The sequence below is a fragment of the Pongo pygmaeus genome, chromosome 3, assembly GCF_028885625.2.
Source record: "Pongo pygmaeus isolate AG05252 chromosome 3, NHGRI_mPonPyg2-v2.0_pri, whole genome shotgun sequence".
Classification (NCBI taxonomy): Eukaryota; Metazoa; Chordata; class Mammalia; order Primates; family Hominidae; genus Pongo; species Pongo pygmaeus.
Window position 1 is genome coordinate 181,354,843 of NC_072376.2, and position 21,143 is coordinate 181,375,985.

The 21,143-nt window shown below is 37.2% G+C and overlaps 1 protein-coding gene across 1 annotated transcript in view; it reads left to right on the forward strand.

The window, feature by feature from the left end:
• ANXA10 (annexin A10) overlaps positions 1–19,535 on the forward strand; it is a 99,958-nt gene extending 80,423 nt beyond the window's left edge. The window contains exons 7-12 of the mRNA XM_054485747.1: positions 9,840–9,893; positions 9,990–10,083; positions 11,328–11,423; positions 13,515–13,573; positions 16,361–16,483; positions 19,165–19,535. Of these exons, the coding sequence (XP_054341722.1) occupies positions 9,840–9,893; positions 9,990–10,083; positions 11,328–11,423; positions 13,515–13,573; positions 16,361–16,483; positions 19,165–19,233 (495 nt within the window). The 3' untranslated portion in view covers positions 19,234–19,535. The remainder of the gene's footprint in view (positions 1–9,839; positions 9,894–9,989; positions 10,084–11,327; positions 11,424–13,514; positions 13,574–16,360; positions 16,484–19,164) is intronic.
• Positions 19,536–21,143: the final 1,608 nt, after the last annotated feature.

Sequence of the window (21,143 nt, forward strand, 5' to 3'; positions counted from 1 at the left end):
ATAATACAAATATTCTCATAAGTAATTCAGAAAAGAATAGAGAATCATAAAGTATAAAGTTCTAGCTCTATGATTGTCTAAAGAGCTAATAAGTAGAAATCCAGAATTTGATTGAATGCTAGAGACTCTAAATGCCAGCATATGATCTTCGATGCAACCTATAAAAATTCTGTGGTGTTATATATTACCAAAAAGGAACACTACTTCAAGTTAAAAATAGATTTTATCATTTATGTTTCTGTACTGACTAAATGATATGTATTTCCATTTAATAAATATTTCTTGAAAATATTCCACATATTAGCATTGTAATACAAATAATATTTTTAAAGATATAATTATCTCCTGTTTTATACATATTCTCCAATGTGCCTGTTATCCTATTTAGCAAAGGCACTCAGGAATGCAAAGAGAAAGAGAGTCAGTGTTCAGCTCTTAATTTCTAAAAGAGAATCTCAAAGGCCACAGCTGAGAAAAATGTCTTAAAAGCCAGAATTTTGGTTTGGTTTGGTTTTGTGTTTCGTGTGTGTGTGTGTGTGTGTGTGTGTGTGTGTGTGTTTGAAATGAAACAAGAGTTTCTAAACCCCCAAACCTTTCCTTTACACATCAAAGGCATATAGTAGTTAGCAAAGAATTAGTAGTCACCAAAGAATTTCACTAAAACCAAGAAGTCGATAGAATTTTGTACATGGGAACATGACATTAGAAAAGATTTCAATGCCTTTAAAAAAAGAAGAATACGTGAAAGCCTTTTTAGTAGGAACAAAGCTGGAAGAGTAGGACCTAGGAGAGAGAAGGATCTATAGTCCAGGTGGAGGGGACTAGAGTGAGAATCCTGCCTAAGGCCCTCAGGAACCCAGAGCCCCACACTCTTAGGTGAGGAGTTAGAATCACCAGATAAAAATGCAAGGTAGATCATTGTCTATTCTTTCATCCTGTTCTCTGAACCCCTCCAGTCCCAATTGCTTCCATGAGTTCTTGGATTTGTTTTTAATCTAAACGTTTCTGTGGCTACTGTGGATAAACTCTGAGAAGTCCTTCCCTGTCATTTATCCTGGTTGGCTTTATCTGAAGAGGTGCTATGGAGAAGACAGTCCTCAGTCCCTGAATTTTTATGGTCTGACTTATCTATTTCGTGGTACCTTTCTACTTTATGATGGTGCAAAACTGTTTCAATTTTCACATAATAGTTGATATTCCATAAATTATGTGAGATATGTAACACACTTTATTGTAAAATGGGCTTTGTGTTAGATAATTTTGCCCAACTGTAGGCTACTGCAAGTGTTCTCAGCACATTTAAGGTAGGCTAGGCTAAGCTATGATATTCAATAGGTTAGGTGTATTAAATGCATTTTTGACTTGGGATATTTTAATTTACAATGGATTTATCAGGAAGTAACCCCATCATAAGTCGAGAAGCCTCTCTATATCCTTGAGGGTTGTACCACTTTCATAGCAGCTCAACTTTGACAAATTTAGAGTCCTCACGTTTTGTTTATAGCATACGTTATCAATGTTTCTTTAATCTGAGTTTGAAATGTCTTTGAAAATGAGGATCTCTTAAAAACTTAGAAGAGTTGTGATCTACTTGCTTTTGGTTAGGTCCATTTACCACTTAACCACATGCAAAGTTCTTTCCTAGATATATTTCTCCAGTATGACTTTCTTTGCATCCTTGCTCCCTCATTTATGCCTTTTTTATTTTCACGACTCAAAGACATTTCCTTGAAGGATCTCTTAGAAGGTAAAACTGGCCGGGTATTACTAGAGGGCTGAGTCATAAAAGACCCTTACTTTTCAAAGCCTCTTCAAGTCTCAGCTTACATTGCTTGGAATCAGTAAGTGGTTTCTCTTTCTAACTCTTCAAGGCACCAAATTTCTAAACTTTCTCTCTTCTCCCTTGTGTGTCTGCTTGCAAACTGGCAAGTTATTTACTGAGCTCATCTCTTTCTTGTAATAGATGACCGAAAGCATAAAGTAAATGCCATTTCTCAAGCTCACAGGAAGACCAGAACAGGTGCTACCGATCAGAGTGCATTTCCCTTCCAAGAAGTGATCCAGAGACTTAGTCTCCTTCCACCGTTACAACTGGCTTTTAAGTTTATCATGTCTGTCTTCAACCCGGGGAAGCAGAAAGAGAATAGAGGTTTCCTCATGGAAGTGATTATGAGCCTTGTTGTAATGCATATCCATTCTGCTCAGATATCATTGGCTAAACCCTCACTCAAGGAGGCCTACTTAATATCAAAGGTAGTGAAGTTATTTGTCTTCAAGGAAGTTGAAACAAGTTTTACAATCTGTATTTAGTGTATTTCTTCTTCTACTTTTTGTTTTTTTTTTTTACGGAGTTTCACTCTTGTCGCCCAGGCTGGAGTGCAATGGTGCAATCTCGGCTCACTGCAACCTCCCCCTCCCGGGTTCAAGTGATTCTCCTACCTCAGCCTCCTGAGTAGCTGGGATTACAGGCACGCGCCACCAAGCCCAGCTAATTTTTTTTTATTTTTAGTAGAGACGCGGTTTCACCATGTTGGCAGGTTGGTCTCAATCTCTTGACCTCTTGATCCGCCCGCCTCGGCCTCCCAAAGTGCTGGGATTACAGGTGTGAGCTACCGTGCCTGGCCAATCAGTGTATTTCAAAGCTGTGAAAGAGAATTGAACATTGCAACCAAGAAATTCAAATGGGTAACAGAAGGTGGTAAAGACATATTTGTCAATAAATAGAAAACTTATGATGATGACTATATTAGGCCCAAATAGAATTTCTAAAAGGGAAGCATATATAAACAAAGAATTTGCTTTGTTGTGTTTGGTTTTGGTTTGGTTTAGTTTAATTTGGATTTCTGTGGTTTGGCTGCATAGTTCATAAAACTCCCATGTCACCACTCTCAGTAAATCATCCTATTCTGAGGATTTTCATCTGTAGGATTATCCATGTCAGTGGAGAAAAGATAATTTGGTTTTTCATAGTACAAACTGAAGCTTCTGGTAAAATGTAGGTATAAGCTCATTTTAATTTGTAACAGAAGTTGAAGTCATTTGTAGAAAAATATATTTTCAATAATAATTACTATTTTAAAATAATCTCACTTGACAAGATGCCAACTGAGTATTTTCTAACTTTTACATTTTATAAGATTAATTTTAATTAAAAATTTTTATCAATTTAAAAGGTAATTTTACAATAATGTTGCTACAATAATATAAATTAAAGCAACAGTTTCCACTCAGAGATTCTTCTTGGCACAGGTATTGCCCCTAACAGAGTGAAGCCAACAGTTCCATTATAAACCATTATAAATCCTAATATCAAACAAGTTTTTATTGTTTTAGTACGAAGAAAATTATTTTCCTAAGGACTTTATTTAATTCCATTAGGTCTGCATCACAGCCAAATCCTGCTTTTGTTCCCTCCCTCCCAGAGGTGTTGATCCCAAGAACATTCCATAATTAACAGGCTGTATGCTGATCTCTGTCTCAAAGTCATCTTCCCAGGAAACCCAACTGGCAATATCCCCTCTGCGTAGAGATGAGGAGACTTAAGCTTAGAGAGGTTAAGTGGTGTGCCTGACATTACAGGTCTACTTAATGAAAGGGCTGACATGAAGTCAGGCCTACATGCACTACACCTCTGCTGTTGAATTGTACTGCTCCTACCTCCAACCCCATTTGGTTCCACTCCAATTCTACTTCTATTTGGTAAAATGTCAACGATCAAAACTCAAATCCTCTTAGCATTTCTGCACCTCTTTAAAGGTTGAGCTATAAACCACCTAAAATAACTGACATCTAAGAATTAGGATCACAGCGTATTTTTATAAAGCAGACATTCTTGTATTTCAGGGGAAAACACAAGTTCTGAAAATGAAACATGAGGGAAAATAAATCACAAGGGAAAAATAATCAATGAATGGTGACTTTTGGGATGTAATAGGGCAATCAATTTTATTCCCAATTGTAGTTATTTTTTTCCTAAAATTAAACAATGATGCTTTATTAATGATAGGGTGTGTACATGAGTACAAGTATTTGTATATATAATAATATCATTTGTGTAGATATACATATATTTTAAAATAACACACAATATTTTATCACTGGTTTTTACCTAATTTGGATTATGAATGTACAGGATGAACTATTACTTTTTTTTAAAGATAACATCAACTTGAATTTTTAATTTGATTTTCCTTCTTATATATTTATTAAAATTTTCAAAAAATGTAGCAGCTATAAATTTCTATGAATTACATGTATGAATAGCTCAGATTTTTATTGCTTCCACACACAACTTTATTTCCTAGTTTTATCTTAACAGAAAAAGCTAATCCTGTATACTGCAGACAGGACAGAATCAACATTCTATTGCTTGTGTTTTAAGTTTAGAGTTTTAGGCTTTTGGTTCCTAATAGGCATAAAGGTCTTCTCCAAACCATGATTCAGGACCCAAGACTCTTTTCTGTTTGTGGTTCCACCAAAAGTGTTACTCCTTAAGTTTGATTTCTAGAATTGGAACATTAAATATACGTATGAGTATTTAACCTTGGAACAGCATTTAAGTATAGTAAAATTTTCCTTTCAACATAGAATACCAAAAAGTGTGGGTGAATCAAGACTTACATTTTTATAAGCCAAGGAAAATTAATAAAGTTTACTTTAACATTATATACTTATGAAGTTTCACAGTACATTTTCCTTAAAATGTAAAATACACATTTTCCTTAAAATGTAAAATACAATTATAAAAATATAATAATACATATTTTGTAAAGATTATTTAACTCATAATAGAAAATGAAGGTAACCAACTATTAAAAACGTAATATAATCTCCTTTAATAATAGTTTCTCTGAAAATCAGAAGTTCCATGATAATTTATACTGTTAGTAAAATGTATGACTTCTCTTAGATTGTTAAATAGTTTGAAGATTTTCTATTGGCTTCTCACTTCTACATTAATGGCTCCTCAGTTTGGAACCACTGACTTAGGATTTGGATCAGTAAATTCAGAAAATTGGAAAAGATATAAAGTGAATAATGGGATTGTAAAAGTCCATCACTTCTCTTGATCATTGTCTGTGGTGTACACCATTTCAGAGAGAATCTGTCTAGATATTTTACAAAGAGAAATGGAGTTTTCTTCCTAACGGGAGGTGAAATTTGGAGCTGGTGAGTTCCTAGTGGATAACTGTGGGGCACCGTAGTGTAATCAAATCTCCCCCATCAGTTTTGTATCTTTGGATTTATCATTTAACCTTTATGAGATAAATCAATGTGATAGGATGTTCCAAGTAAAGAGTATAGCTAGAGAAATATGTAAGGTAAAAAAAAGCTAATGGGTATGAGGGATAGACACAAGGCCAGTTGGTAGCCTCTGAGCAAGGAAAGGAAATATACTATAATAGTAAATGAATTCAGAGAAGTAGCACGTGGTAAGATTATGTCAAATCCTGAAGCCATTTTAAGGACTTTGGCTTTTCCTTTGAGTGAAATGGATAAGAGGTAAGTCATTGCTGGGTCTTTAGTGAAGGGATGTGGTCTTATGCTTTAAAATATTCACAATAGCTGCTATATTGAGAAAAGACTACCGGGAGACAAAGCTAGAAACAGAAGCCTGTAAGGAGGCTGCTTCAGCAGTAAAGCTAGCTGTAATATTAACTTGGACCCACAGGAGAGCATTGGCAGTGGTGATAAGTGCCCAGTTTCTGGATGTATTTTAGATAGCAGCAGGAGACAGCCAAATCTTTAAGCAGATACGGGCAGTGAAATCCAATCTTCACACCAAAGACAGTTTAAAGCTGAAAACCCATCTACAAGTGTCAGATAAATCCACAGACTGGATTGGGAACCCCTCTTCCCATGTGAGGTGCTTTCCTCTGGTTGATCCCCACCCTTCACCTATTTTACGTATTACTACCCTTCCCTAATTGGTTTTTTACACTGTTGTGCCCATCTTTGAGTGGTGCCTTTTTTTACCCTTTTTGTGTACTAACAAACCAATCAGCACATACGCCCCCATTCTGAGCCCATAAAAAGGTTGGACTCAGTCAGAGCAGGGGATTGCCCACCTTCGGGTGGTGGGGGAGGAACTACCTGACTTTGGGTACGGGGGCTGCCCAACTTGGGTCTCCCTCTCTGCTGAGAGCTGTTTCTTCACTCAATAAAACTCTTTGCCTTGCTCACCCACTGGCTGTCAGTGTAACCTCATTCTCCTTGGATGTGGGACAACAACTTGAGACCTGCCAAACAGTGAGTGTGAATAGAGCTGTAGCCCTGTAGCACTCCCTTCCCACTCACCAAGCAATGGGAAAAGTAGCTGCTTGGCTACTAAAGGGGCCACATGCCCCCTTTAGTCAGGCTGTCGATGGTGGAACTAAAAGAGCTGTTAACACACCCCTATTCACCTGGAGTCTTCAAGTTTTCAGGCACCACCATGTCCCCTTAGTCTGCACACCGGAGTCACTTGTGACAAGCCTGGTCCAGCCACAAGCCCCACATGGAGCCCGCACCTGTGCCAGCAATTGGAGCAGCCAGCTGGACCCCATGCTCACTCGCTCACACATCCCCTCACTCTGCGGCCTGAGTGCACAGTCACAGTGGCCACGGGATCCAGGCCAGGTTGCAAGGCAAACACAGCCCAACAGGCTGAATGGGCAGGGTACCTCCTGCCACAAGCCCAGGGTGAGCAAGGCCCAGGCAGGAGCATTGCCAGCCACAGAGGTCTCCAACAGGCAAAACGCACAGAAAAAAAATCCTGTGTCATTTTTGAAGGCAGTGTCTATATTATTTCCTGAGGAACTGGATGTTGGCTATGAAAAGGCCGAAGAAAATGGAATCAAATGTGACTCTCAGTTTCTTAGTCTGAGCAACAGAAAGGATGAAGTGCAGTGTGGAAGACTGAGACTATAGCAAGAGTTTGAGGTGGAAGGAGTCAAGGCATTGGATTTTCAACATGCTAAACCTGATATGTATATTAGAAAATCAAGTGGAGATGCTGAATTGGCAATTGGAATATACATATCTGAAGTTCAGATGACAGAGCTTTGCTAGAGATGTAAATAAATAAATGGGTAAGATAAATGGATATCATTATAATATAGATGGAATTTAAAGCCACATGAGTAGATAACATTATCAAGAGAAGAAATGTAAATACAGACAAAGAGATGATTAAAGACTGACTACTTGGACCTCAAAATTAAGAGATTGAAAAGAAGAGAAACCAGTTCACAAGACTGAGGAGTAACCAATAAAATGAAATAGATTGCAGGATCCTGGAAGCCAAGTGATGAAAGTATAGCAAGAAGAGAGTGTCAATTATACCAAATCCTACTGATCGATTCAATAAGATGAAGACTAAGAATTACCACAAATGTATGTTATTAAATAAATGGCATATAGTCACAGAAGATATAGCATATTAATTGCTTCCAATTATTTGTTGCTTGGTATAAATTAAAATCATAAGAGAATTTGAAAGGGAGCCAGAGCATATTGTGTAAAAATAAGTTATTTAGGCTAAGGGAAGTGTATGGTAACCACACCTCAGAGTCAGAAATGCCACTGATATTTAATACACATTCTTCTCTAACAATCAGACCTTGGGCAATTCACTTAATATCTCTAATTTTTATCTCCAGAATATGAGGTGGAACTCCTAAGGTACCTGCACCGCAACATTTCCATGATTTGAAAATAACACCCATAGTCCTACCACTCAATAACATTATTCACTCCTTTAATTTAATACACAGATTTCAAAATAAGAATTGCATATGTGCAGTCTTAGTCTCTTGGTATTTTAAGCAAAGGAAATTGAGCAAGAAGAAATGTGACTGACAAACTCATGCCTATTTCCCATCAGTTGTTCACCTTTAGGGGACATACAACTTTTGAGTTATGATTAAACATTAAATGTTCCAGGGCTACAAATTTATGCACAAATGGTAGCTTACTTATTTCTTTGTGAATAAATTGCACTTTCTCATATGCCTCTAGCTTTTTGTTATCAAGAAAAACAGCCCTAATATTTCATCTAAAATGGCAAATTTCATCTATGTGATACTTTGAATAGTGAATGTGGTGCATGTTCTATCTCATTCATACTTTTATTGGGTTAAGTATTTGACTCTCAGATTTCTGGCCATCCTCCTCCTTTCTTTCCAAGAAGGCAATTGGTAGAGAGATGTGTGTGTGTGGTTAATGAACTATCTTGGCAACAGAAAGGTCACCACTGTGTCCTTAGATCAAGATATTGCCTGCATTTTGGCTGATCTTGACTATGGAATAGCAATTCTTGGCAATTCTGGACATTGAACATATGAGGTGTCAATGACCAGCATATGAGCATTTATCAGTGTTAGCTGCCAAGATAAGCCACTGATTTAATTTATGATCTTTTCTCTGTCTTACTTTGGTCAGAGCCAAACTGACCAGTTTGGTCAGAGAAACCTTTCATGACGATTTAGCCTCACCTTTACTCTCACGGGAGCTGAAGACTCCCCCAAAGGTCTAGCTGTGTTTCCCACATACTTCAAGTCAATGTGATCTATCCTGTAGCCCTTGGCTGATGGAACACTGTCCCTGCCATGGTCATAAACCACTCAATCTGGCAAGCTTCCCCACAGGTTCTCAGCTAGATTGCAAGTTCCTCCATCAGGAACAGGTAAGAAATTTGGGATCCCATTCATACTATTTAGGGATTGAGGTTTATTCAAGGAAGTTGTGTTCAAGACCTCCCTGTGCCCAATCTTGCTGTCTCACTGGATTCACTGCACTGTGGCTATTCCCAGTGTCCTAAAAGATGACAGGGCTAGGCACAGTGGCTCATGCCTGTAACCCCAACATTTTGAGAGGCTGAGATGGAAGAATCACTTGAGGCCAGGAGTTCAAGACCAGCCTTGTCAACATGGCGAGATCCTCTTTTTGAGAAAAAAAAAAAAAATTAGCCACGCATAGTGGCACACGCCTGCAGTCCAAGCTACTTGGGAGGCTGAGGCAGGAGGATTGCTTGAGTCCAGGAGGTCAAGGTTACAGTGAACTATGATGATGCCACTGCATTCTAACCTGTGCAATGGAGCAAGGCCCTGTCTCAAAAAAAAAGAAAAATGGTAGAAGCAGAAGCTACTGTACTTTCAGTGTTCTCTTAACATAGTTGGAGCAAGGAGAAAGCCTCCCCTCTATATCTCGACCCAAAAGAAACAGTTAATTAGACTGATAACATGTCTCCCTACCTCTTTCTCACCACTGGCCCTCATAACCTTCAGGAATCAATCGACCCTGCATTGGTTAGCGCCCCTTCCCTCCTGTTTGAAATCATCGACTGGACCATGTCTGGTCTCTAAATGATAATGGAGTGAGAGTTAAACAGATTTACAAAATATTCTGACTGCACAAAGTCTGAATTTCATTACTATTTTGTTGTTGTATAAATCCTATTGTGCAAGTCAGAGATGGACTTTCTCTGCGTTTTTGCTCTAACAATGTTAACACTCATTTCTAACACCCACTGCCATGGTCAGGCAGTGGATACTCAGTTTGATAAGGGAGAAGATACTGTACAGAGACTTGGAAAACTGAAAAATGCCTAAAAGTCTTTCAAATATTACCAGTGCTGCAAAGAAAAAGTAAAATAAAATAATGCACATTTTAAGACAAAACCTTACATACTATCTTCTAAAGTATTCATGAAATCAGGAAATGAATACTTACTCCAGATAATAATAGAAGTTCCTTGGGAACAATCAGAATGTTTGGTGGTTCAAGGGTTTCAGTCCCACTAACCAATATGAGTTGCTGACTAAGAACATTTACATGGAAAACCTGTGCTTACTTTACAGGGGACCAGAGAGGAAGGATATACAGACCCTGCAATGGCTGCTCAGGATGCAATGGTAACTAGAACCAGTTCTCAGACTGACTGTAAAGAACCTTGGTTAAAATGGGCTGGAGTGGTTCTGATGCTACTTCTGTGCTGGCTGATGTTCCAGGTCCTATGGGAAGCCTGTCAGCAGAAGACGGGGGAGCACAAAACCATGCTGCAAATGATCCTGTGCAACAAGAGCTACCAGCAGCTGTGGCTGGGTAATTATCAACTGGGTTTCTTTCCAGCTATTCGACTGATTATATGACAAAAAGAAGGTGGTTGACTAGAAACAAAAATGAAATATTACAAGGAAATAGCAGAAAGTCAGTTATCTCAAAGGTACTTGTTTTGAATTTTGTTTATAAGATATGCCTTATTTAATGACATTACTAAGGAATAAATATTTCCTTAATATTTTTTCCAATAACTTTCAAATACTGAGCATTTTAAAAATAATCTCTTTATTTGATGGAGTACTTATTCAAATATATTAGCTATTTCCTATTAGGTACATTATATGTTGTCTTGCAAAATGTATAGTAAATGTAGTTTAACCAGTCAATACTCCATCAAGGTCATTAGTATTGATGTCATGATTTCTGCAATATCGATAGAATCTTATTGGTCTTAGAGGGTGCACTCATGTTAGTTTGCCCTTTGACATTCCCTAAACTACAGTGTCTTTTTCTTTTATTAAAAAAAATTTTGTTTTTTTCTATATAAAATACACAAATGGCTGAAAATTTTCAACAGATGGCCTACCCTACCCCAATCCCACATCTAGACTTTACAAGTCAATAAGAGACATTCCTGTCTTAAAGATAATCTTAATAATAATAACGAAAAGACATCTTCTTGCTTCTAATTTTCAGTAAGAATGGATGAGAACTAAAGTTGCCTGGGATAGTCAGATAACTAAGTTCATGAAATAGAGAATCTTAATTTAACACAATTCTAAATTAGTAAACCCTAGTCTACACCCATAAAGTTGATTTCATATTTCTCAGAATATTCTTTATGGATACTTTGACTGCTATTTTAATCATCACAGAGAGGACTTTCACACTTAATTCTCATATTTAAGCTCTAGTAGGAAGTTTGCTGTTGCCATAAGCCTATTATATATGTCCTAAATAACTGGTCCATAAATAATGGCTTGTTGTATGCTTCCTCTCAATTTAAATCAGCAGTGAGTTAGTGGGTCCTACTGGAGGTGGCATTTGTTCCCCAAGAGAAGAGAATAATAACAGATCTTTGAAGTTCAAAATTTATGCTGACTCTACTAAGAGTATTTGTATTTGTTTCAATGGTATTTATAGCAAACAGAATTGATAGCAGTAGAACTTTCAGTTATTTTATGGAAAATATGGATTTTTACTATGTGTAACAATCTAATTAATATTTGTATTATAAATTTATAATATTTTCAAAATCTCCTTTGAATTACATCAATTTGTTAAAGTTTTCCAGGAATTTCAAAATATTTCTGGGCAAGACATGGTAGATGCCATTAATGAATGTTATGATGGATACTTTCAGGAGCTGCTGGTTGCAATTGGTAAGTAATAAATTATTTGAAGCACAGCAGACATTTTATTTCTCAGTAAATGCTGAGTGGCTCTGATTGAACTAAAGATGCATGAGTAAGCTCTTGATCAAGTCATTTTCCCTTGAATTTTATTATTCAAAAGCACATAAACTCCATAGGGGAAGAGTACATCAGCTACTAATAAAATGCACTAAACTGGCAACCTGATGACTTTAACGAACTGATACCCTTCCCTAACAGCTAGTTCAACTTTCATACCAGAAAACATATCATTCTCAGATATTTTCTCTTTGAATTGGCTTCTCACACTGTTCAATCCATTTTATCTTTACTGACTTCCATTCCCTGTTCAAGAGCCGATAAATACTTAACAGTGTGGTTTTCTTCTCTTTAGGAGGAAAAGGATTTTTTAGTGACCATTACTAATAAATTTTGGTTTAGGAGTAAATCCTACCATAAAAGAGATTTACCAAGTAGTGATTTTCCTCAGGCTATTGTGATAGTGGCACACCTCTTGCTCCTTCCTAAGTAAGAAATGATATCCCTCCATAGAGGACAAAACAGGGTGAGTTATCCAGAAAAACTGCAATAGAACTACCTGTGCAATAGAACTACCTTTGTCTTGTACTGTGCTGGTGAGTTGACAGCACACATTTCAGGGACGACCAAAGGAGGTCATTGTGAAATATCTCCATCGAAGGCATAGTCAAGTAATCACTTAAGATACTAGTTGAATAAATGAATATTGTGATTTTCCATCCTTGAATGGCAGAGGCGTACATGGGCGTGAGAGCTGAGAGATAAAGGAATTTTTGTAGCTTATCTAGTAAAGAAGTCTCAAACTAGGGTTCCATGAAAACAGTTTGATGAAACCCCTAAAATAGTATGCAATAGATGACTATTAATAACTGTGTATTTTTTCTGAGAATGTTACATTTATTCCAGAAAATCTCTACAAAATTTATTAACCATATATTACATCAAAATCCTTCATTTTATAAACAATGCCTAAGGAAACTAAGTGACTGCCTCCAAGCCTATCAGCTGATTAGCAACAAAGTTATGACTAAAACTCATAATATCTGAATCTCAAGATAGCTTTCTTTCCACTATAGACCCCTGCCACAAAGCAGTGGGCATAAGAGAGGAAGTGGTGGACATTAGAAATGGCAGAAAACATTTCAACTGATTTATTCACTCAGCAGACATTTATTGAGCACCTACTCTTCTAGACACTGACTTAGGCACTGCAGATAGAACAATGTGTTTAACAGCAAAAACAGCAAAAGTTCGCTGCCTTCAAGGAGCTTTTAAGGAGTAGTTACTCAAGAGTGATTACGAAGGTTTCGTGTATTAAAAATGAAAGAAAAGATGAGGGTATAATCTCACAATCTAAAATAATTACTTAAACTACCAGGGAAATACTGTTATGATGATTTCATTCTGGCTAGAAATTATAGCCTCTCATACATTACCTATTCATGTATTAATTTGTTAACCTCTTCAAATAAACACTACTGGATGTTTATGATCATCAACTGACTTCCAGCAAGGTAACTGTTGACCAGGCTCTAGGCTGTTCTACTGCCTTAGCAGTTTTTATTAGATAACTTCTAGAACTGGTCTAGACCAGTTGTGGTCCATAGTTTCCCCTTAAGAGATTTCAGGTCTACTCACAAATCTATAAGTTACTAAAAATAGCATTCAAATAGATGAACAGATTACATGGGAGCTATATCATATTGAATCCTACAATAATAATAATAATCTATAATAGTGTTAATAACCTAGGTCTCTTTGCAGCTCTATTGATTTAATTTTCAGATAAAGATGATAAAGTTTTCTTCATTAGGCTACATGAAGGAACTAACAAGAGTTCCAAAAGACAGAAATAGACCAAGTGAAAATCTGCATGACTCATTATAATGTTGTTGCTTTATATTTTTTCCTGTGGCTTATAGTGTTACCATTATTCTAAGTGTTGACATCATAATACAATGTAAGAATTGTAACAGGAAAAGTGTTATTGTTTTTCAAATTCTGATGAAAATATATGTTTTCACTCTCAATGTTTCTTCTTCTCTCTCTGATTTCTCCTAGTTCTCTGTGTTCGAGACAAACCAGCCTATTTTGCTTATAGATTATATAGTGCAATTCATGTAAGTAAGACTCATATATTTTTAAAATTTCTTCAGAAATTGTGTCTGTTTTCTCAAAGGATTAATTTTACTTCCATCATTTAAATGTTCATTACCATTTTTGAACTTGTATGTACAAAGAAAATACACCCAAGTGAAAAAATAAATGGATTAGACACCAAAAATAAGACATATCAGATAAAAATAATGTTCTGCTTTCTGTATCAAATTTAGGGAACCATATTTGGGGTGCATCTCCCCGTGCACTTTAGAGATTATTTAACATCTGCAGAAACTGGTAAACTCAAATGTTTTTGTATGTTTCCAAAGACCCCCACATCAGACTTATGCAAGTACAAAACATATGGCATTAAGCAGAAAATGTCAAAATATTACAAACTCTCAGCAAGAAATTGCCACGTTCATGAAGTTTCAATACACGAAATTATGTCAATGGATATTTTTAAACATTGTGCTCTTTTCAAAAAGTATTTAAAGTGATAACTAGAAAACCATAAACTCTAAATCTATTTTTGCAATTAAATGGGAATGTTTTTCATACTTCAGTGTGTTATTCAGTCACACATACTTTGGAGCATTCCTTTTTTTTTTTTTTTTTTTTTTCAGATGGAGTCTCTCTCTGCCGCCCAGGCTGGAATACAATGGCACTATCTCTGCTCACTGCAAGCTCCGCCTCCTGGTTCACGCCATTCTCCTGCCTCAGCCTCCCGAGTAGCTGGGACTACAGGCGCCCGCCACTGCGCCGGGCTAATTTTGTTTCGTATTTTTAGTAGAGACGAGGTTTCACCGTGTTAGCCAGGATGGTCTCGATCTCCTGACCTCATGATCCGCCTGCCTCGGCCTCCCAAAGTGCTGGGGTTACAGGCGTGAGCCACCACGCCCGGCCTGGAGCATTCATTTTTTTAAAAACAAACGCTTAAGTGCATCACATAATGCACTCCTTATCCATATCTACATGAAACAGAAAAAGAAAGTCTCGGCCGCGCACGGTGGCTCACGCCTGTAATCCCAGCACTTTGGGAGGCCGAGGTGGGCGGATCACGAAGTCAGGAGATCGAGACCTTCCTGGCTAACACAGTGAAACCCCGTCTCTACTAAAAATACAAAAAATTAGCCGGGCGTGGTTGCAGCGCCTGTAGTTCCAGCTACTCGGGAGGCTGAGGCAGGAGAATGGCGTGAACCCGGGAGGCGGAGCTTGCAGTGAGCCGAGATTGTGCCACTGCACTCCAGCCTGGGCAACACAGCAAGACTCCGTCTCAAAAAAAAAAAAAAGAAAGAAAGTCTCATACAGATAATTATATACATATCATAGCCTTGAAAACTCAAAGAAAATGATTTAAAATAATCCAATAATACAGTAATTTTAATAATCAGTTTTATCCTCAAAGTAAATTTAACAGATATACTTCTTAAAAGTAGACAGCATGCTGGGAAAATATGCTAATAGTCAGGAATATGTTATTATGTATCTTCTGCAGTGTATTTTCTCATTTATGCAAAGGAAGAACCTGAGTAACCCCAGAACATAAAAGGAAGATCAGTGCTCACAGTCTTGCTTCTCTTTTATTCTGTTTTCTAGGAGAAACAGTTGATTTGGTTAAACATTTATTTGAAACAGTGTATTGGGAAATGCTATAGGATTATTTCAATCGTTTCTTTCTCAAAGAACCAACCACTACAACAACAGTACGAAGCTTCACTTGTGAATGACTATGGGAAAATAATCACAATTACCTTGATTCCAATTATGCACAAATTCAAGGCTACTTATTCTAATAGTACATGAAAACTGTATTTTTGCTGTGTATGTGTTATAAGGCAAAAGGAAGATATGCGTATTCACAAATGGTTTGTAGGTACAGAGAAGGATGTATATTCAAGTAATGTAATTTTTGATACATGAAGATCTCAAATGTCAAATATTTGTCAAAAAGCTGCTTTAATCACCCCTGAACCAAAGATATATTCTGTGTTCTCCTCAAGTGCACTCTAAAGTGAACGATCTACATTTTAAAGTTGAATAATTGTTAGATCATTCATTTTAACCACCTCAAATTATGAAAAGTTTATTAGTAATATACATTCAAAACATTCAGGCTTCAAAAATTAGATTCTGTTTTCTGGCCACTAGATGTCATGATTACTCCGTTTGGAAAGACAATTTGAAACTGATTTGTTAGGGTGCAGTATTTCTGGGGCTAGCATACAGACATTGATTTTGTATTTTTCTGCATTTGAATTTAAATCTGCAAATATTTGAATCACCTAGAATTCTAATTTTTATAATTTCTCAATGATGACAAGAAAATAAAATTAAAATGTTATTGCTCTCTTAGACAAATCAATGTCCACCTGACAGAGCTGAGAATGTCTTCCCCTCCAAGGAAGAATTCTTACCTGGAAGGACCACAGGATGAGATTTGCAGTTTATAATGCAGTGTGAGCGGGACAGTGTGAAGGTTAACAAGGCTAGAAAGGGGGAGCAACTATTGCAGAATCAGGGTGAAATGATAAGGGTCAGAGTCAAGGTCGTGGCACTGCAATAGAGAGCACAAGGCATTCAGAAAATAGAAGAGAATAATTCACTGTCAGCATGCGGTAAGGGAGAGGGAGAAGTGACAGAAATGACTCAGGATCTGAGCCACAGCCTGTGTGGCCAGTGATGCCAGTGTTGGAAGAACTCAGGAAGAAGAGAAAATGACTACAGAAAAGGGGTGTGTCCACTTGGGACAGACTGACTTTTAGGATGCTGTCTTCTCATTTCCCCCACTTCTCTGTATCTTTTAGGACTTTGGTTTCCATAATAAAACTGTAATCAGGATTCTCATTGCCAGAAGTGAAATAGACCTGCTGACCATAAGGAAACGATACAAAGAGCGATATGGAAAATCCCTATTTCATGATATCAGAGTAAGTTTCCGACACATGATTTATTTGGACCCACATTTTCTCCTTTTTGAAACTGAGATAAAAGCTCTCATTCAAATAACTTCATGGCAGACTCTAAAAAGTTAACTATTCAGACAGGGATAACCTAGTTTTGTCCTCTACACAGTCTTTAGAACATCAGCAGGGTGCTAACTTAGAAAACCCTTTACCTTGGCCAGGCGTGGTGGCTAACGCCTGTAATCCCAGCACTTTGGGAGGCTGAGGCAGGCAGATCACGAGGTCAGGAGATCGAGACCATCCTGGCTAACACAGTGAAACCCCGTCTCTACTAAAAATACAAAAAATTAGCCGGGTGTGGTGGCACACGCCTGTAGTCCCAGCTACTCAGGAGGCTGAGGCAGGAGAATCGCTTGAACCCAGGAGTCAGAGGTTGCAGTGAGCTGAGATCGTACCACTGCACTCCAGCCTGGGCAACAGACTGAGATTCCATCTCAAAAAAAGAAAAAGAAAAAAGAAAAGAAAACACTTTACCTCAGCGACAGAACTTATTCCTCTTTGATGTGTTTTACCCAGAAGCATTGATGCAGTCATGCAAAATATTCATTCTCTATAATTGTGCTTAAAGAGCTAAATTCTGAAGTATGATCAGGCTCAGGAAAAATATATATTGCAAAAGACTGCATTACTTTTGAAGAGGTTTCTTCTTAAATCAGTTCAGCTGTCCTCTCATATTGTCATAGAAGGCAAGGCAGTCAGTCAAATATCATAAACTGCTAATTCGGAGGGACTTAATGTTCCTAGCTATATACAACTCTACATATCCTTATCCCTTAGCCCTTGAAGGGCAAAGGAGCAATGATTCAGTACTGAACAAGCCAGTTTTTTCATTCTGATACTTTTAAACTTCATGCATTTTGATAAAACCTAACAAAGAATCCTCAGAATATATAGGGCCATTTACCTAACTGAGAGCCTAGTGGAAAATAAAAATGCTTGGCACCTTGTTCAAAAAAGCTTAAAGAATTTCAAGATGGTGAGAGCAGAGCATTAAACCAAGCCAAGCACAGGGACATGAGAATAGAGCTGAACTTATATTTTGTGCAGAGCTAAGAGCTATTACCTTGTTCACGTTGTTTTCATCTGAAATTTGTAATTCCAAGAAGCAGTGTTTTAGTTTATTGAAAGAGTAATCTAGAAGCAACCTAAAGCCCAAGAGATCACATAATACAGAAGACTTTGTAGGCCTCTGGAGAGCTGAAATGGTTTCTAAGAGGAAGAGTTGATGGAGCACTTAAGAGAAATCTTATTCCTTCATCTTTGATAAAACTCTCCTACAGCCACTTTCAAAACTCTAAACTCTTTTAGTGATGAGAAATGCATGGCATAATTCATTTTCTAAATGAACAAATTAGTTCTTAGGCACTTATTATAATTAATCACAACTGCCTCAAAGTCTGCTAATATGAAAATGTAATTAATGCAACTTTTCTATGTACATTTAAAGCACTGAATTATCATTACATGACTTTGTGCCAAAGCACCTTAATATGAAAGTTGATACTTAACAAAGAAACATTTTATAATAATATTTATTACTATCATTGATTTTGGAAAATATAGAAATTATAGAAGACCATTACAAGAAAATTAAAACCACCCTAATTTTCTACAGATAATCATTAATAAACTTTTATTCTGCTATGGTGTGCATGTTTGTGTCTCCCGAAAATGTATCTGCTGAAATTCTAACCCCAAAGTGATGATATTAGGAGGTGGGGTCTTTGTGAGGTGATTAGGTCATGAAAGTGAAGCCCATGAATGGGATTGATGTCCTTATAAAATAGGCCGAAGAGAACACCTTTGTCCCTTCTGCCATGTGAGCTTAGAATGAGAAGAAGGCTCTCTATGAGAGACAGGCACTCAGCAGGCACCACATCTACTTGATCTTGTCCTTGCCAGCCTCTAGAGCTGTTAGAAATAAATTCCTATTGTTCATAAGTCACCCAGTTTATGGTACTTTTGTCACAGCCTGAACACACTAAGACAGGTACTTTCAGTCATTTTCTAAAACTATATAAATAATAATATGTTTTACTATGTAAAAGAGTATTTTTATTGAATCATGGTATTCTGCCGTATAAGCTATAAAGTACACAAACTACCTCACATTATTATACATTGCTTCTCAGTTTTTCACTATTATATATAACATTATGGTGTATATATTTTTAGCACAAAACTTTGTGCTTATCAATGATTGATAACTTTCTTAATATATATTTCTTGAGGTAGAATTACTACATTAATAATTATAAACATTTTTAAATCTTTTGAGACATATTAATTTGTTCTCCACATTCTACATTCATTTATAACAATAATAATAATAATATTAGGGTACGTCTTCCTAAAGTTAAGAAGAATATTTAATTCTAAGGCAAGTTATTCTTATAAATACACATTCAGGTTCAACCAACTTTATATAAACCACATACTACTGACTATAACCAGAGCATTATTCTTCAACAACTTTCAGTGGGAATAGTACTTAGGTCATGTTAAATCTTTAGATAAGAAAAGTAAATAAGTTTAGAAAGGCTAATGGTCCATGGCTCTTTCATAGTGCAGTTCAGGGGAATTATGCTTCATTTTTAGAACTATTATGATATTTTATTTCAAATATATTATATTTTTCTTTTCAGAATTTTGCTTCAGGGCATTATAAGAAAGCACTGCTTGCCATCTGTGCTGGTGATGCTGAGGACTACTGAAATGAAGAGGACTTAGAGCACTGTGCACTCCTCTTTCTAGACACTTCCAAATAGAGATTTTCTCATAAATTTATACTGTTCATGGCACTATAACAAAATTTATACAATCACATTTTCTCTTCTATCTGTGAAATTATTCTAAGCCAAAGAAAACTATGAATGAAAGTATATGATACTGAATTTGCCTACTATCCTGAATTTGCCTACTATCTAATCAGCAATTAAATAAATTGTGCATGATGGAATAATACAAAAATTGCATTGGAATAGATTTTATTTAAATGTGAACCATCAACAACCTACAACAAGAGAGTCTGCTCAAGGCTGTCTTTATCATGATTTGAAAGGCCAAGGAAAATGCAGTGTGACCATCCTCGTTTGGGGAATTTTTGAGACGCCTATACAATTACAATAAAGCTAGAGTGATCATCTAAAGCAGGCTTTAAAAATAAGTAAAGATGTAAACCAGCAAAATGCGGCCGGGCATGGTGGCTCATGCCTATAATCTCAGCACTTTGGGAGGCCAAGGCAGGCAGATCACTAGGTCAGGAGTTCGAGACCAGCCTGACCAACATGGTGAAACCCCATCTCTACCAAAAATACAAAAATTAGCCAGGCATAGTGGCGGGTGCCTGTAATCCCAGCTACTCAGGAGGCTGAGGCAGGAGAATCACTTGAACACAGGAGGCAGAGGTTGTGGTGAGCCGAGATCACACCACTGCACTCCAGCCTGGGCGACACAGCGAGACTCTGTCTCAAAAAAAAAAAAAAAAGATATAAACCGGTAAACTGCAGCCAGATACACGCTTGCCTGGATTAGATGTATAAGAGATTTGGGTGTAAAAATAGTGTGTGTGGTCGGGCGCAGTGGCTCACGCCTGTAATCCCAAAACTTTGGGAGGCTGAGGCAGGCAGATCATGAGGTCAGGAGATTGAGACCACGGTGAAACCCCGTTTCTACTAAAAATACAAAAAATTAGCCAGGCATGGTGGCGGGCACCTATAGTCCCAGCTACTTGGGAGGCTGAAGCAGGACAATGGCGTGAACCAGGGAGGTGGAGCTTGCAGTGAGCCTAGATCATGCCACTGCACTCCAGCTTGGGCAACAGAGTGAGAGATCGTCTCAAAAAAAAAAAAATAAAATATATATATATATATATATATAGTGTGTGTGTGTGTGTGTGTACACGTGTGTGCGTGTGTTTGACTTCCAGCTATTCTTTTTCTGTGACAGTACTTAACCAACTACTTGCCCAAGCTATATGAGAAAAGCCATTTCTCTCTGTTTTTATCTTCACCTTTTAACAGCAGCCTCAACGACTGTTGGAAGTTATGATATGTTTTTTTTGTGCCATCAGTAGAGCATGGTCTCTTCTGTCTCTCAAGGCTCAGAAAGTTAGGAGTGACAAAGGAAAAATACTCACTGAGATCAGATTTGGGGAATAACCTAAATGGATGCCACAATCTAGCCAGGACTGAAACCAGAGGCAGGATGGGTGAGTGTAACCTGGAACCAAAAGGAAGAAAATTATCATCCTGAAAACACATGAAAGTGTAAAATTCACCAGTAAAGCAAACACACAAATGAGGAAGAGAAAGGAGTCACATGGTACCACCACTGAAAAACAGCAAACCACAAGAATAAACAGAGGTAAAAAAAGAAGCAAAGAATATACAAGTTGTTTACAACCAGTAAACAACTAACAATATGATAGGAACAAAACCTCGTATATCAGTAATAACCTTGGATATAAACAGATTACATTCTCCACTTAAAAGATATACACTGGCTGAAAAGATAAAAACAGATCCAACTATATGCTGCCTACAAGAAATGCACTTCACCTATGAAGACACATATAGACTGAAAATAAAACTACGGAAAAGACATTTCAAGCAAACAGAAACCC